An 18,332-nucleotide genomic window follows, 5' to 3' on the forward strand; every position below is an offset into this window, starting at 1 on the left:
GGCTCTGACCTCCTTGTGGCTATAATTATCTCAGCTGGACAGGTTTTCAGGAATGAGTAACCCAATATGACCAACTACTTTATAGTTTTCACCATATCTGCAGACATGTTGAGCTTTCTCAATATTTTACATTCCATATGCATTTCAAATCTATCTATCTATCTATCTATCTATCTATCTATCTATCTATCTATCTATCTATCTATCTATCTATCTATCTATCTATCTATCTATCTATCTATCTGTCTGTCTGTCTGTCTGTCTGTCTGTCTGTCTGTCTGTCTGTCTGTCTGTCTGTCTGTCTGTCTATCTGTCTGTCCTCAATGCTGTGCTGGATGCCTCTTAACATTCAAACTTGTTTGTAATCTTGACCATAGCTTTGTTAGGTCTTAAGTCTTAACAGACTTTTCGTATGCAGTTTGGCTGATGAGATATTGTTATTATCAAAAAGCATGGAGTCTGCACACACAGTGAGTGATTTAAGAGTGCCCTCATGTGGCCATACCTGCATATTCAATGTCCAGTGGTAAACATATTGTAGACAATTTAGAATCTCTCAGTTGTAGAATACAATTTGATTTGAATTCTATACTTATTGTTTTAAGTTACTGTGCACTATAAACACTGCTCAACAGTCCATGCAGTGTTATTAATTAGTATTATATTTTTTATAAGGTGTGTACCCACTACACCCTTTGTTTATGAAAAACCATGTACAGTGAACTGAACAATATAATTAACTTGCATGATATGAGGGGGTGGTTTCAATATGCATAAAATTATATAGCTGCATATTGTTGTTGAGCTCTAGCTGTAAATAGAGGCTATAATAGATGTGTGTTTAATAAAGAGAGTGCCTGTTAAAAGCCCAGACATGAGGATGAGTTGAGACTGAAGTGCTGGATTATCAGAATAATATTAGTCTGTTGCTGTAGGCAGTCTGTTTTATTTATGTATTTATTTTAATTAAAAAGATAAGTTTATCAAAAAGCATTCTTAATTCCCTCATCTTGTTTCAAACTTGTATGACTTTCTTTCTTCCATGAAACACAAAAATTGAAATTGAGACATGCAGATTATATTTGAATAGATTATTAATGACTGCTGAATTAAATACAATGTCACATTTTTTTTCTTCTAGATTCCAAGATGTTTGTAGCACTCTTGTTTTTCTAAGCAATTTTAGAACAGATGACACAATTTAATTGTGGTGCTTCTAATTAAAGGGTTACTCCACCCCAAAATGTAAATTTTGTCATTAATCAATTACCCCCATGTTGTTGCAAACCCGTAAAAAGATTCATTCGTCTTCGGAACACAATTTAAGATATTTTGGATGAAAACCGTGAGGCCTGTGACTGTCCCATAGAGTGCCAAGTAAATAACAGTGTCAAGGTACATAAAAGGTATGAAAGTCATCATCAGAATACTCCATCTGCCATCAGACTGGCAATCTGGGTTATGTGAAGCGACGGGAACACTTTTTATAAGTGAAGAAAACAAAAATAACAACTTTATTCAACAATTCCTTTGTCAACAGTCTCCTCTGTGTCTCTCCATATCACTGCATACTGTGCATGCTTTTCTGTATCATCAGCTACAGTTTAATTAATCTGATGCTTTACATGTTTCAAAGTGAAACCCAGCACAGTGGTCATATACAACTTAAGTTATTGTTTCACAAAAAAAAAAAATCTCCAGAAAACTCAATCTCTGCATGTGTTATGAGTTTAATGGGAATTTGAGAACAATGTGCACTAGGCTTATTTTTTTATTTTTTACACGCTTTCATAATTTCTAACATTATTGTGGACAGATGTTTGCAGTATTTCAGTAGAATTCTGCCAAAATATAAGCTTGAGGATTTGATGATTAATACTTGATGGTTTGAATGTTTAAATGAATAAAGACATAAATATTAGTATTTGAAATTGTAGTGTAAAATAAAATCTTAATTATTACTAAATTTTAAATATTTTTATATTTATTTTTATTGTACTGTACAATAAAGTCCACTTTAAAGTCAACATAAAACACACACTCATACACACAAAAAATCAATTTGCATTTTTAGATTATTCAATGCCTTGTTCTTTTTCAACTCCCCCCCCCCCCCCAAAAAAAAAAAACAAACAAACATAAATTTAACAGTATTTTACAGTACATATTGTAATCACAGTTATTCACCATTTTATTATGGAAACTTACTGTTTTTACGGTAACATTTTTACTAGGGCTGGGTTTTGATGCAAATTTTTTTCACAATTACATTTGATTTTCATTCACAAGCTTTCGATTCGATTCAATAATGATAATTTTGGATATTATGTATATTTTGTACAGGCAAGCATATGAACCCAGGATATAAACACAATGTGCAAAGTTTCACGTTAAATGGTTTACCGTAGAAAACCATTGTAAGGAAAACACTGAACCATTAAGCGGATTGCGTTCCTATTCCGACCTCATCTGCTTGCCTATGTAAACTATGCATCATTAATATAATGATAACTGAATTTGATCTTTTAATATTTCTGTTTTAAATAAATTAAGGCACTTTAAGTGTTTTTACAACATTTGTTGCGCTGTTTAGTGATTGAACTATTGCCTCGGGTGCTTAATATGGATTGGAAATTGCCAAAACTTGCATTTTGTTCACATACCTTTGTTTTATTCTTTTGAGAGGTCATCTAAATATTTGCGGCTGTGAAACAGATGGAAAATTTATAGGCTTGTGCTGCATTTCTTTGGATGTTTTGCCCTCCAGGTCTTCGAGCCGGTCACGTGACTGAAAGCTATCAATAGGTCCTTAAGTGACCAAAATGAATGAACAGTTACCAGCTGACAGGATAAAGCCGAATTCTGCTGTTGGTCCAGCACAGCTGGAAGTGTGACTCATCACACATGTCCAATCACAGCATTTCTTTGAGGCATAGTGTTAGAGATGGGGCTCAGGTGTGTTTCCCCAAACTCTGGCATTAGGCAGCGCTCTGATGTTGAAATCCGAGCCAGAGGTCAGTCTGAAGGAAGGATGGCACAGTGCAGCACCTGCAGTGACACCAGTGTCTCTAACTGTCTGCAAATATAGCCATTGTTCTTCTGGGGTCACGTCCGCTGATGCACATGTACTGTACGATGGTCTTGTTGCCATGACGGCTTTTCAGTGTGCGTATTCAGCACCTCTGTTCTCATTAGAGCGTCAGGTTTGTGGAGGAGCTGGAGTGCTGTACACACAGAGAGATCTGAAGTTGTGTTAATGAAATGCACTCTGCTCACAATAGCAAGTGTCTAAACAACCTCTGTCACCCAAGAGAATTACTGTATATAAATTAGTTACTAGGATACTGGCCTTTGGTTCTCTCTCTTTCTCGCTCTCTCTGTGTGTGTGTTTCTTATTTGTAGATTGTTCCCTTTTTGTCATTTGTACTTTTTGATATTTCAGAAACAGTGGTTTTTGTATTGCATTTTGTAGGGCTTGGTAGTGCAGTGCAGATACTATTATAAAATGTTATTATAAGTGTTGTATAATGTTTAATAACAATAATAAAATTAATAATAATAATTGCAACACTTAATAATAATAATAATATAGTTATTATTTACAATACTTATAATTTACTATATGTACATTTGTTTAACAGTGTTAATATTACAATTTGTAATGCTAATTTAATAATAATTATTAATATTGTTATTATTAAAACATTATTGATAAATTATTGTTAGAATTATTATGTACAATACTTGTTATTATTTACAGTACTTATACTTGTTTAGCATTGTAAAGAATTATATTTGGTAATAATAATAATAACAATTATTATATAATTATTAAATTAGCATTACAAATATTACATTACAAGTACATGTTATTATTATTATTTGCAATACTTGCATTTGGATAACATTTTTAGTTATAATAAATGTTAAAATAAAAATAATGGTAATTGTTATTATAATAATTATGTACAATATTTGTTGCAATTTACAATATCTATATTTTGCATTGTTAATTAATATAATTTGCATTGATAATTTAATACTACTACTACTACTACTACTACTACTAATTATTATTATTAACAATATTGAAAATTATTGTTATAATTATTATGTACAGTACTTATTATTTACAGTACTTTTGTTTAACATTATAAATAATTAGATTTAAAAAATTGGAATTGAATAACAATTTGTAGGGTCATACTACTACTACTGATACTACTAGTAGTAAAAATATATTCCATTCTACTAATATTTCAATAATATTTCACGATATTACAGTTTTTAAGTATTATTGTGTTTTTAAAAAAAAAAAAAAAAAAATTGAACACCATAATATTTATAAATCTAACCTGCTGCATATAGAAAACTGTTACAGACTTGACTTGTGATATAGAGGGCTTCAGACTTGGACTCAAAGACTTGGCACCATGTCTGCCAAAAAGTTTGACAGTCTGATCTGAGGTAACCCCAAAAGTTGCTCCACATTGCTTTGGCTGCGCTGGTTGTGCTGAGCACACAGATAAGGCAGATGTCATTTCATACTATGTTGTAGCATAAAATGAGGACACTATGTTCTGTCCTCCGCAATAGGGCAGACACATTCCTAATTGGCCTAATGTCGTCAGTCAACAAATGCTTAGGGATTACCTTCATTTCTCTTTCTTGACTACACCACGAGCAACATGCATGTTGACTGTGTTTGGGCTGGACTTGCAGCAGACAGCTGTCTCCTGTTCCTCTTACTAGCATGTCGTTTTTCTTGGGAATCACCTGACATAAACAGCCTATATGTAGAAGCAGAGGAGACCCTTCAAAGTGTAACTCACAGCTGATTATGTGACACATATTATTGAATGGTGATTGGCTACTGACCAGCCCGGGCCTCAGCAATAGTGACATGTAAGGAGTGATTCCATCAGATTTTTTCAAGACCAAGAAAATACTTATTCAAGACAAGTAGCGAATTGCAATAAATAAATTACAGTCAAGAAACATCTTAAAAACCAGCCTACGCTGGTTTGTTGGTCACTCAGCCTGGTTTTGGTTGGTTTTAGAAGTGTACTTTTTATGTGGTCCAGGCTGGACCAAAGCTTAGACCAGAAAATCTTGGTTAAGATCTTGGTTAAGCTTAAACAACTTGAGGCTTGTTCACAAAGAATTTGTTTTTGAATTTTACTGCACTGCTTTTCCATTTAAACATGCACTAGATGGACGTCTTTGTTGTGTCTGCATCTCACTCGTGAGCGGTGCGTTTTTAAGTCAAGGTAAAAGAAGTTAAACCTTCAAAGATTTTTTTTATTTTTTATTATTCTACAGCCCTATGTCTCATGTTTTTAACCACAAAAATTTATTATGCATATGAACAGCCCCTTAAAAGTGATGAGTGGCTGAATTTCTGGAGTGTTTTAGACAAATTCATTGACAGTTTAGATTTTTCCAGTTGACATAATAAATAACGCTGTCTGTTTTCTAATATTAATGATATAATTTAAAATATAAACTATCGGGTATGTTCTTTGCATTAAACTTTGCACAAAAACACAATGCTGTTGCTAATGGAGTGCTGGAATTGGTTTATATTTCCTCACTGCGCCCTCTTCTGGGCTAAGGAGACAAGCCAGTAGCATTTTTTCTCATAACTGAAATTATGTTTTTAAAATTAAAGTAAGATGTGAGTGTTAGTAATATCTAAGTAAAACACACACACACACACACACACACACACACACACACACACACACACACACACACACACACACACACACACACACACTTTAACAAATCATGCACAATTTCACCATAACACTGTTCAAATAGTTTACAGCCATGCAACCTTTTTATTTAAGACACACTACACATAAAAAAAGATGTCATGTATTTACTTTATTTACTTGCATAATCTACTAATATTTGTGCAGATATACACTATGGAATTCTTTAACTCAAGAAACACAATCTAGGCAGACGCTTATGTAAGGCGTTTATTTTTGCACCTGGCCTTTCACTCTCACGCACAACCCATTTGACAGCTCAGTTACTTATATCCTCCAGAAGTTCAGTTGTATTCTGTATCATTGACTATGAATTCCACAGCCATCAATATGTCAAAATATATGTTTTGCATGTTGTTTTCTGAGCATTTAGTTTCACAAGCCTTTACTTTAAGAACATTGACTTTGAGATCTGTGACCTTGGGTTGTGGAACAGATGTTGCCATATGTGTTCATCATAAATATTTCAGTCCTCAAATCTTCAAATCTTGAGCCCTTGGTCCATAAAAAAAAAAAAAAAAAAAACAGCTCTAAAAGACAACACCTTTCTATATTTTTATTATTTTACATTGGATATATTTCACTTGTAGTATGACAGTTGTTATCTGTGGCATCAGAAGAGGGTGTTGAAGGAACAAAGCTGAGATTGGTGCATGGTCAGTACCGCTGTTAGGATTCATGTGACTGAGACCTCGCACATAGATTTAAAAACAGACGAAGCAGATCCCTGAACCAGAAATTAATTCAATGTGATTTGATGAATATTATTTTAAGAATAATACAATTAATATTGAATATAAATATATCAATCTTTATGCAGTTTACATTTTAGTATCAAAGCCTAAAAAGATGTTATAGAATATATATATATATAAAAGGGTGTTTATATTGATGGTTTAACAGCCTGTCAGATTTAACACATATGTGAAATGGTCACACGCATGCACTGGATTTGGCTCACTTCTGTCATTCTTGACAATGATTAAATTACATTTTGTTATTTTGATCTCTAGAAAGATCAGTGCTGGACATTTTACAAGGCCTGTGAATCATTGTTTGAAGTCACACTGTGGTCAGATAGGTCACGTAAGACACGTGCAAACTTAAATGAGTAAAACATAATGTGACAAGAACCAAGTCAACAAAAGCTGACCTAGACTTAAAGAGGTCGACTGAAGTCAAGGGGATGTAATGCAGTCAAATGCTGCATTGTGGAGAACACCTGGGCAGGCCGCCCGCAGCACGCTGTTTTCTGTCATTTCATCCATCTTTTCTTTGTTGGGAATGAGGTCAAAGCCCAGCACCCAGCCGTTCTTAGCTAACCACTGACCCTTGAGGAAACTGCCCGCGGTCTGACTAGAGTTTGGACTTAGGGCTTATTTTCACAGCTGTAACAGCAGAAGTGGATATGTTGAAAGGATGCCACTTCTGCATGGAGGAATGTGACTGCTTTTCAGCTTTTTACCAGAGACTGGAGGCCAGTCAAGGCTTAGAACATTCCTCCTGAAAACTCTGGGTTTCGTGCTAGATAGGCAGCATTTTAAAGATAGCATTGAAAACCAAACATTCTTACTTCTGCAAATCACAAAAGTTCTGCAAGTCTCTGTGTTTTTGTCCATACAATGAAGTCAGTTGGAAAAAATCTTAATTTAAATATCAAAATACCCAAAAAATAAAAATATTAGCTTAATTTATACATTCCTTTCCCCAAATCAAACACATTATACACAATATCAGAGCTGGGTAGTAACTGATTAAATGTAATCTGGATTACATAATCAGATTCTAAAAAATTTTATTTCAACATTGCATCAACTACTGATGTACACATACATTTTTATTTGAATTATCACTAGAATTATCAGTAGGTTATTTAACCATGTGTTTGGAAGGCTTTTATCCTTCAAACACATGAAAATGCACAAACTAACATTATTCTCATTATTCCTGTTAATTACAACAAATGGAATATATTTTCTTACTCATTGGATTTTTAAATCAATATGGTACAAGATTGTAGTATTTAACTCAATTTGATATTAATGACTTAGGTCAAAAGTTTTATAAAAGTAATCAAAAATATGTGTAACGTAATGGATTACATTACTAACTAAAATTTTTGTCATTTAATTTGGAATCAAAAACAGATTACAGTTTGTAATTAATCTTCCCAGCTCTGCCCATCATGCATTGTGAGGAAATCTGTGGAAAAAAGACTCCTCATAATGAAAGCTGATTTAAGATCATAATTTTGAGTACTATTTGAGTTGACGAATATCAACTAAAATAGTGTTCAATATATGAAATACATTAATTGTACTGAAAAGTATATATATTTAATTAATCAATTATGTCATTAATAATGATGAAAACAATACAGCATTTAAATAATAAATGAATTTAATTAATTCAAATTATTCAAAATTGGCAGTTTTGCCTAATATTGCTAGAGTGACTTTCAAAAATAACATTAAAATTGGTTACTTTTTTAAATTACAAAATATATATATATATATATATATATATATATTTTTTTTTTTGTCCAACAATTAATGTAATCAGTAATTTCAAGATTCAAAATGTATATAATAACATTGTAAAATTGATCCATATGAATTGAGCAGTTTAATCCGAGTCTTCTAAAGAGACATGATTGATAAATATATTTAGCACTGAAAAGTATCACTAAGATCATTTAATTAATTAATCATTAAATATTTAAAACAATATTATTATTAATAAATGCTAATTTGTTCAATTGATTCATGTAGTTTAAATGGCAGTTTACTTCAAATTAATTTATTTATTACTGGTTTACATATTCATTTATTTAGTGGCTTATTAAAGCTCTGTCATTAGCTTAGAAACCTGCAAATCCCAAAGTCAACTGAAATCATTTGCTGGACACCCAAGGTTGCCAGTGTAGTGTGTACCAACTCAGTCAAATCCATTTCAGTTAGGATGCTGCCCTAAGCAGTAGACTGCAAGGCTGCTCACTAGGTTTGGAATGCAGTCTATATCAAATGTTTTCTTTCACCAGAGATTTTGAGACCCAAGTACTGTAAACCGGTTCTGGCGTTTTCAGATTGTCTTATCAGAGCCTCTCAGCCAGTATCTTGGACTTGTTTACTGTCCCATGAAGTACATATGGGCTTTCATAACACACTGTAACTCATGCTCTCAGCTACGGCAGTGGAAAATCACTCTAGTCGACCCTGTGACGTCAGTCATCAGTTGCTCTTCTCAGAGCTCACGCCTAACATATCACCTGTCAACAGCTTATGTGAAATCCAGCCCACTCCCCTCTGCCTACTTATGGAGCTCAAACACTTGAGGGGTTACACTTGTAACCATAACAATGGAGAACAACATTAGCTTGGAGACACCTGTGTGAAAATAGCTGATTCATAGAAAAAAAAATCAGATTGTGTATATAAAAAAGTGAATAAAATTTATAGGAACTCGCACATAGAGCACACAAAATACGGTAAACAGAACCTCAGATATGCATGTCTGACTCACGAGAATTGGCAAGGTTTGTTCTTGTGTGTCATTTATGTTCCAAACATGAACAAACGTCTTTTTGAATTTTAATTTTTTTGGGGGGGTGAACTTTCCCTTTGACTACAGCGCTGCTGATTGTATCAATTACTTGTAGTAGCTTGTGCCCTAATAAACATGTTCTATAATGTCCAAGCTAATTTCATTTATCAAAGTAGAACTGTTAGTCCCAGTGTTGATTTACAGTTTATAGTACTGGGTAGTTATAGGAACTAGCCACCAGGGCAGGCCCCAGAGAACTGAATTTTTTCCCCAGGGCCATTTTCTGGGTGCATTCATACCTCCAGTATGAATTCTAAAGTGACTTGAGCTGGCTGACAGCTACGTCATTTGAGGAACATTAGAGGGACATTTTTATAGTTCCAATAACTATTGGCAGAAGTTCCCGCTTTTTGCCTTGCCTTTGTGCCTCACCACAGGAACTAGGAATGATTTTAGTTATAGGAATGCTTTTTGGGGGACTAAATTAGCTCCTATTTCAAAGTGGGGTCTGACCAAGCACAGTAGGAAATATAAGTTACAAAAAATGTACATTAATTGTCCGAACGCATACCATATGAAACACAAGCACTCGCCATTAAAAAAAAAAAAAAAGTGTAAACACACAGTTTACTTATACTTACTCCATGAAATAACTTCATGAATGTGGTATACAGCTGTAGATAGACCGACACTTGGGTCCAGGCACTATACCATCCTCCAGTGGTTGAATGCTGTGTTGTTAAATAATGTTGCTGTTGGCCACTTTGTAACTTCAGAGTTCATATTGGTGGTACGAATGCAATAAAGGAAAACAGCCCTAGGGGAACATTTAGTACTCAGGGGACCACCCTGGTGACTAGTTCCTATAACTATCTGGTGCAAAAGCACCTTATGTCACTGGTAGTTCCTGCTGTGCTGGGTTGGACCCTACTCTAAAGTAGGAGCTAATTTAGTCTCTCCAAAAGGCATTCCTATAACTAAAATCATTCCCAGTTCCCAGAACATGACAAAAAGCGGGTACATCTGCCAATAGCTATAGTAACTATGAAAATGTTCCTCCAGTGTGAAAGCCACTTATGTTGGGCTAGGAATCAAGAATTGGTTCTGGTTATTCCCAAAATACTAAAACCGGTTGTTTTACATGTTTTTGCTGATATAGATTGGGCAATATACCGGAATACTTTCTTCTTTCCAAATGACTGTCAACCTGTGGCATGTTCTTCTTGTGCGGACAACTGCAGTGTTCTGAGTTCATTGCCTGGAGAGGTTTGAGAGGGCAGCTGTCCCCCTGCCCGGTGTCTTAGTTAAATATGGAAACTTACTGCAGATACTGTGTCCTTGCCGTGTCAAATTGCAGTGGTGGTCTTCCAGGGTGTTTTCCAGCTTCTAAAGTGACATGAGGGATTCTGTGCTTGTACTCAGACTTTGACCTCGAGACTTTCAGCATTTTACCATCATGGTCAAAGTGGAAATACTCAAATATGTGGAAAAAGACAGAAAGACAAGGACGTTTTAAATTGATAGTTCATCCAAAAATGAAAATTAATTTACTTACCCCTACGTTGTTCCAAACCCATATTACTGTGTACGTGTAGGACCCGTATCTTTCTTCTGTTGAAAAGAAAAGAAGATATTGAAATCAATGCAGACCAAAACAACATGGCATCCCAGTGGTTTAATTATTTGGACAAATCAATCAATCAATCAATCAATCAATCAATCTTTATTTCTTTTCTTTCTTTCTTTTTGTGAACTATCCCTAAAGTTAAAGTATGTGTACCATGTCAAAATCATATATAATCTAAAGTCCATATTATCTACCTAAATAAATAATCAGACCTTGAGCGTAACTAAGCTTTAAGTAAATTTGAGTATTACATAAATAAGTATTGTTTATGATTCACATTAAATTATAACAGTTTTTATTCAAGTATGCAGAGTTATTAAAAAAAAGAAATATTAATAAAATCCAAATGTCATTTGTCTTTTCTGTGTAAATCTCTATTATAAGCCTATATTATAAATTAAATTAATCAGTGTCAGGTTTTATAGTATGTAGACATTTGACTGACAAATTGGTGGTTATAAAACTTTTAAAAATATTTCTTTACGTCAACAGCTGTGACCCAAGCATGAATTGTATAGCTAATTAAAATCAAAATGCATATATGCTGTAAAATATGTAGCCAGTTTTAATCATTTTAAGTGGTAACCGAAATACATTTTCCCAGTACAAAGTACAAATTCATCAAAACAATACTTAAGTATAGTAACGAAGTACAATTATTAAATATTCCTAATTCCTGATTTCTCCATCTCATATGATCTCCACAGCTGACAGCATCAACATGGAAGTCTATGTTTCTGTCTAGCTAAAGATACATTTATTCCCGTCTTCCAAGTTCTTCCGGTCAGAAGGCCTAGGTATATTCATTTCCAGGATGAGCTAATTTTGTTATTAAATGTGTTAATTGAAAGGTTCATTCTCTCAGCACAAAGGTATGTAAATGGTCTCATAATTATGCAGCACCAATGTCCTTCTCAAGTTAAATTTGAACTTTAAAGAGAGACGGTGGCGTGAGGGTAGAGCAGGAAAACCTTTTCTGACCAGGAGAAGTGTAAGCCAAGTTCACATGCTAAAAATAAAGCTGGATCGGGCAAGGCAGTGTTAGTAGAGACTAGTAGGGAACACAGTCAAACTCAGTTTAAGCACAGGGACTGAGACTTAAACACAAGGACAACACTAGTCTCACCAGTCAAGCGTACTGTCCCTCAGCGTGCACTCCTGCTGCTGCAAGAATCTCTTGCTTTCTGAGATTTTTCAGCAAGGACTTTTGCTCGACTTTTAGTGCTGTTTTTGCTGATGACTGTGACAAGTTTGGGTATTTCTACATCCAAACTTTGTATCCAGAGAAGCTTTCACAAACCGATATTGATGCGGAGAGGCTCCACCAATCTGGATCGATCTGTTCTTCGCCACACGCGATCAGCACTGCATCCCGAATCTCGAAATGTAACCTGGAAATGGCACCTTAACTCCACTTTTGAGCAAAGACTGTTGTTATTATTCTGCCATACGTTCTCTTGAGGCGAGGACTGCATTGCATATTGCAAGCCAGATATTGCAAGTTTGTCTTTGCAATATTGCTAGCCGTTTTGAAAATTGTACATTTAACTCTTTCTCAGTATTTAATTTGGTCAAGCCACAAGGAGGTCAGAATGCGTGAACTACTTCCTATCCTGGTGAAGGAGAGAAAAGAGCGGGAGCGAATAAACAGCCTTCCTGCCCCAATACCTGCTCCAACATTCCCTATTACATACTCTATCGAAACCTCTAAGAAGTTTCCCTTTTTCCACTTCAAAAAATGCAGATACGAGGCAGAGAATGCCTTCTTCTCCAATTTGAAGCTGGTGGACTTCAACATCATCGACACCTTGGGAGTTGGAGGATTTGGAAGAGTTGAGCTGGTAGGATAGGCCACTTCTATATGCATGCATTTTATGTCTTCATGTAAATGAATAAGTAAATGCATCAGCTTCTTCTATAATTACGCATGAAAAGGTGATTGCAGTAAGACAGGGTTGTCCAAACTTGTTCCTGGAGGGCCACTGTCCTGCAGAGTTTAGCTCCAATCCTAATTAAACACACCTGAACCAGCTAATCAAGATCCTCAGACTCACTAAAAACTTACAGGCAAGTGTGCTGGAGCTAAACTCCGCAGGACGGGGCCCTCCAGGAGCAGGATTGGACACCCTTGCAGTAAAAGTACAGTGAATGCATATGACGTCGTTGCTTTATGGCATTCTGATGCATGTTATGCAATAACTCAAAACAAAAACTTCTGTCAACCAATAATATAAGAATACATTTTACTAATCTACTCTAGACAGCGCTGAACATATGAGAAGCTCTGCTGTGCTGAAGGTTAGATAAGGTCTGGGAATGCTGTAACTCTATTCAGGGTAACTTTCCACAACAAAGTTAAAAGGGCAGACATCTGACTTGCTGCCATTCACAGTACAAGACTAATTTAATAATTAGATGGTGTATGATGTAGTTGAGAGATGGTAAGGGGTTAAGTAGGTAGGCAGGTAGACAGATATATAGTAAGTGTATATAGTCAGCAGATATAAGACAGTTAATGCATGGATGGATGGATGGATGGATGGATAGATAGATAGATAGATAGATAGATAGATAGATAGATAGATAGATAGATAGATACCGTAGATAGATAGATACCGTAGATAGATAGATACCGTAGATAGATAGATACCGATAGATAGATAGATAGATAGATAGATAGATAGATAGATAGATAGATAGATACCGTAGATAGATACCGTAGATAGATACCGTAGATAGATAGATAGATAGATAGATAGATAGATAGATACCGTAGATAGATAGATACCGTAGATAGATAGATAGATCATTATTGTATGACATTTTCTGCAGGACCATTTATGTAGAAGAAAGATGATGGAAACTTTGACGTAGACAGGAGGGCAGAGCTCCGCATTGCGGATCAGATTCTGTTGTAAAGGAAAGCCCAGCGATCTGGGAAAAGGATTCCCCTTTCCACTCACCTATTTCTGGCACTGCAGCAACATAGTAAAAACAAGTGTCCTTTCGCCAGGGCTGTGATATATGCCTGTAGTGCTATCCGTTTGCTAGATAGCTACAGGATCAAATGAACATGCAAGTGCCTTCACAGAGACGCAATGTGAAGAATTCCTGCTCACTTGATCTATTTTGAGGACCCTTAACACATTAATAGACCATGACTCAAGTGCTATAATATGGAGCACTGGCACTTGTTTTTACAGCTAGTTTCCACAGAAAATTAGCTTATTAGCACTTTTTCAGTGCTCATTTTTTGCGTGCCTTTGGTGTTCACAGGTGCAGCTCAAGAGTGAAGAGACCAAAACATTTGCAATGAAGATTCTGAAGAAGCGTCACATCGTGGACACGCGGCAACAGGAACACATCCGCTCTGAGAAACAGATCATGCAGGAGGCCCACTCAGACTTCATTGTAAGGTAGGTGCTAAAACCTCCTGAGAGCAACATTGGCAACATTTATCAAGGCAAAAACATATATTTAGGGACAAAATTGGATGGTTGTGTTCCTTCAGGTTGTACAGGACTTTCAAAGACAGCAAATATCTGTACATGTTGATGGAGGCCTGTCTAGGAGGAGAACTTTGGACCATCCTTAGAGACAGGTAGCCAAATTGTTCTCATGATGATGGCTGATGCTAATCACTCTAAATGATAGAAACCCAGTAAAACAGAAGTGTTTTTCTTTCTTTATTCGTAGAGGATCATTTGAAGACTCTACTACACGGTTTTATACAGGCTGTGTGGTTGAAGCCTTCGCTTACCTGCATTCCAAGGGAATAATTTACCGTGATTTAAAGCCAGAAAATCTCATTCTAGATCACAGAGGATATGCCAAACTTGTGAGTATACATCTCAAGTGCTTTTTAATGAGATGACACATTTTGAAGCTGGTGAATTTTGTTGTTAGTTGGTATCAAAGGGCGGGACTTCCTACTGTATCTAGAGCACATACACCCTTTAGTGCTTCATGGAATATCAATATTGCTGAATTTGGACCACAAAGGTGCAATTTTGATACGAAGACGCTGTCCCTTGTAGGTGGACTTTGGCTTCGCGAAAAAGATTGGATTTGGGAAGAAAACATGGACATTCTGTGGAACGCCGGAGTATGTAGCCCCAGAAATCATACTGAATAAAGGCCATGACATCTCAGCAGACTACTGGTCATTGGGAATTCTTATGTATGAACTTTTGACTGGAAGGTAAAATGTGTTTTCTCTCATTGGGTTTGACAAGATAAGCTCAAATGCTTTCAGATTGTGTATTAGGATTACTCCTGCTTCTAGTTTTATAAAATCTAATGTGCATTTCTGGTTCAGCCCACCATTCTCAGGACCGGATCCAATGAAAACATATAATATCATTTTAAGAGGAATCGACATGATAGAATTTCCAAAGAAGATCACCAAAAATGCAGGCAATCTAATTAAAAAACTATGCAGGTGGGTACATTTCTTGCAGTCTCGAAGTTAAGTCTGACACATTAAAACACATTTAATACATGTGAATTTCAAGTTTAAAATTAACTGAGATGTTCTGCTGTTTTAACCTGTAGCACCTGTAAAAAAAAAAAAAAAAAAAAAACCTTTAGTTTGATGTACAGTAGATGTAGCAAAAGCATTTTTGACAGATTATCAGCACTATAAATTAAATCTGTATTGAAATATATTGTTTCCCTCAGGGACAATCCATCTGAGAGGCTAGGAAACTTAAAAAATGGAGTCAAAGATATCCAAAAGCACAAGTGAGTACTGTAATATCCCTCTTCTTTGGGCATTTGGGAAAAACTGTGGTTTTTAAGTCTGGAAAAGTGCTGAAATATTATAATAAAACATTAAGGTCAAGGAATTCCTAAAAAAAAAGTCTTCTTGTGCTGTGCATGGGGGTCAAGATTTGTTTTGATCCCATTTTGGTAACATTCCTGTTCAAAGTATAAATCTATTACTTCCAAAGAGTGAAATTTAACATAACTGAAAATCCCACCCTACCTGTTTGTCTAATTCTCTTTTTCCATCATAGATGGTTTGAAGGCTTTAACTGGGAAGGCCTGCGCAAAGGAACTCTCACACCTCCAATTATTCCTGATGTAAGTTTAAAACATCTCCAATTTCATAAGTGTAAATTTGAATATGAGGATAAACTAAGAGATTTGTATTTCAAATAAATTTAACATAATCAAATTGTTAGTTAAGTGCTGTTAGGAAAAATGTAGGATAAATTAGATGAGTTTCCCCCCATTATTTGGTGAAAGAAATTTTTGTGAATAGAATCATAAGATCAATAATCAATAGGCCATATTGCAATTTCAGTTTTATTTTGATTAATTGTGCAACCCTATTTCCACAATGGTCCATAAAATAAAAGTTATCTGATTATAAAGAAATATCGATGAATGAAATGCTTATTTATATTGGTAGGTATTATTCATTGAATAGCGAATAAATATGCAGGCATGCATTATGATTTCTTTACAGTTGTTTTTACAGCATTTACATTAGCGCTTAATATCTATCCGTCTAACATCCCATTTCCTCCGTTCACACACCTATTAGGTTGCAAGCCCGACTGACACCAGTAACTTTGATAGCTTTCCTGAGGACAATGAGGACCCTCCCCCAGATGACAATTCTGGCTGGGACACTGATTTCTAAAACTGAAACTTGTAACATGCCCTGCCCTGGAGTGTCCCGTGTGGTTCGTCAGCGAAGAGGAGAACAGATTAAGTCTAGCCCAGCTCTGTGACACCAAGTTGCCTTCGCCCACACTTCTATCCTGCGGTGCCTCTGGGGGCGTCTCAGCCCCCCGCCGCACCCCACGACTCACATAAACTGTCCTCATCAGAAAGACTGGAGTCCATATTCCCAACACGGCCTCGGATATGGACTCAGACCACCTCGTGCTGGAGCCAGTTGTTCATAAATGAGCCCTTGGGTTTTTTTTTTTTTTTTTTCTGCTGTTTTATGTTTGACTGATTCCACAAGCAGTGGTTTCAGGTTTTAGGTCTGGGTCTTAAAAACAGAATCATAAGTAGAGACAGTAATATGATCTGGACTGAGTATTGATAATTTTTCTAAGATGCATTTTAGAAAGGAATTTAAACTGTGGTTACTTTTGATAGCATGACTAGTTGTGTATAAATACGGATAATATATTTGGAACAGAAACACACCAGTGTCAAATACTTAAAAAGGTAAAATGTCCTGTGGTGGCGATTGATTGATTTTACTTGATTGATATGATTATTATTACTTTTTATGCATACACCTCTTAAAGGAATAATGAAAATTCTGTCGGAATCATGTTGTTCCAAACCTGTATGATTTTCTTTCTTCTGCGGAATACAAAATTTTATTATATGAAGTCAATGGGAACAAAAACTGCTCTGTTACCAACATTCTTCAAAATATCTTCTTTTGTGTTCCACAGAAAAAAAATAAAAAAAAGGTAAATAAATGAATTAACTAAGACAAAAAGAATTCTTTTGATTTACAATACCTTTAAATGTCTTTATTTTTATTATTATTATTATTATTATTATTTATTTTTTTATTTTTTTAATTTAAGGCTTCTGAAAACATTTAGCTTGTATTATGGGAAACTTTAAGACATTGGAAATCCAATCAAATAATGAAATAGACTCAATACAGTTTGTGCACCACTAGAGGGCAGGCTTTTTACTAAAATACACACTGTACTTCCCCAGAGGAAGGGCAGTCAAGTCTCTGCATCCCTGATAAAATGTGGGTAAGATCGGAATTGTGTTTATGAAGTTACATAATCAGCTCTATTACTGATACCAGACATACTTTCTGAATATTTTCTCCTGTCATTTTCACCAATCATATTCATGACTCTACTTGACTCGTTTAAACAATGACGAGAAGACTGCCTTTAGTCTATAATAGCTTGAACACAAAGTGCTGTGCTGGAAAACCAATTATGTAATCTTATTTACTGTAGGACCAGAATTAAATTATATAAAAAAAAAACAAAATATAAAAAAAAAAAATAAAAATATATACAGTGGTAATATTTTTGTGCGATTTGTAGAAATTTAATATCAAAACAAAACCTATTCCCATTTTTTTTTTTTTTTTTTTTTTTTTTTTTTTTTTTGGAATGCATTTTTGGAATGCAGGTATTTTAGTTCTCTGTTATCTTTACTTTTCAAGATGGATATTCTGTGCTCACCATATATCTTTTGGCATTATTGAAAGTGCCTTAACACAATGGCATCCATAATTTACCCTGCTTGTTTTGATGCTGCACGACTAGGTCAGACACCTCAAAATATTCTTCTTAATCAGTTGTGGCTTTTTTAAAGGAACAGAGATTTGTATGCCATTTTCTTACAATAAAGGTGTCTTTCAAAGTAATGTGTCCGCA

General features: G+C 35.1%; 1 protein-coding gene across 2 annotated transcripts in view; it reads left to right on the forward strand.

Annotated features, from left to right (window-relative positions):
- LOC109051549 (cGMP-dependent protein kinase 1-like) overlaps positions 1-17,145 on the forward strand; it is a 182,085-nt gene extending 164,940 nt beyond the window's left edge. For both annotated transcript variants that reach the window (XM_042735013.1, XM_042735014.1), the window contains exons 10-18: positions 12,692-12,788; positions 14,224-14,363; positions 14,459-14,548; positions 14,644-14,785; positions 14,985-15,148; positions 15,266-15,388; positions 15,628-15,690; positions 15,966-16,032; positions 16,499-17,145. In XM_042735013.1, coding sequence (XP_042590947.1) covers positions 12,692-12,788; positions 14,224-14,363; positions 14,459-14,548; positions 14,644-14,785; positions 14,985-15,148; positions 15,266-15,388; positions 15,628-15,690; positions 15,966-16,032; positions 16,499-16,597 — 985 coding nt within the window. In that variant the 3' untranslated portion in view covers positions 16,598-17,145. The remainder of the gene's footprint in view (positions 1-12,691; positions 12,789-14,223; positions 14,364-14,458; positions 14,549-14,643; positions 14,786-14,984; positions 15,149-15,265; positions 15,389-15,627; positions 15,691-15,965; positions 16,033-16,498) is intronic.
- Positions 17,146-18,332: the final 1,187 nt, after the last annotated feature.

Source organism: Cyprinus carpio, chromosome B12 (assembly GCF_018340385.1).
Source record: "Cyprinus carpio isolate SPL01 chromosome B12, ASM1834038v1, whole genome shotgun sequence".
Classification (NCBI taxonomy): domain Eukaryota; kingdom Metazoa; phylum Chordata; class Actinopteri; order Cypriniformes; family Cyprinidae; genus Cyprinus; species Cyprinus carpio.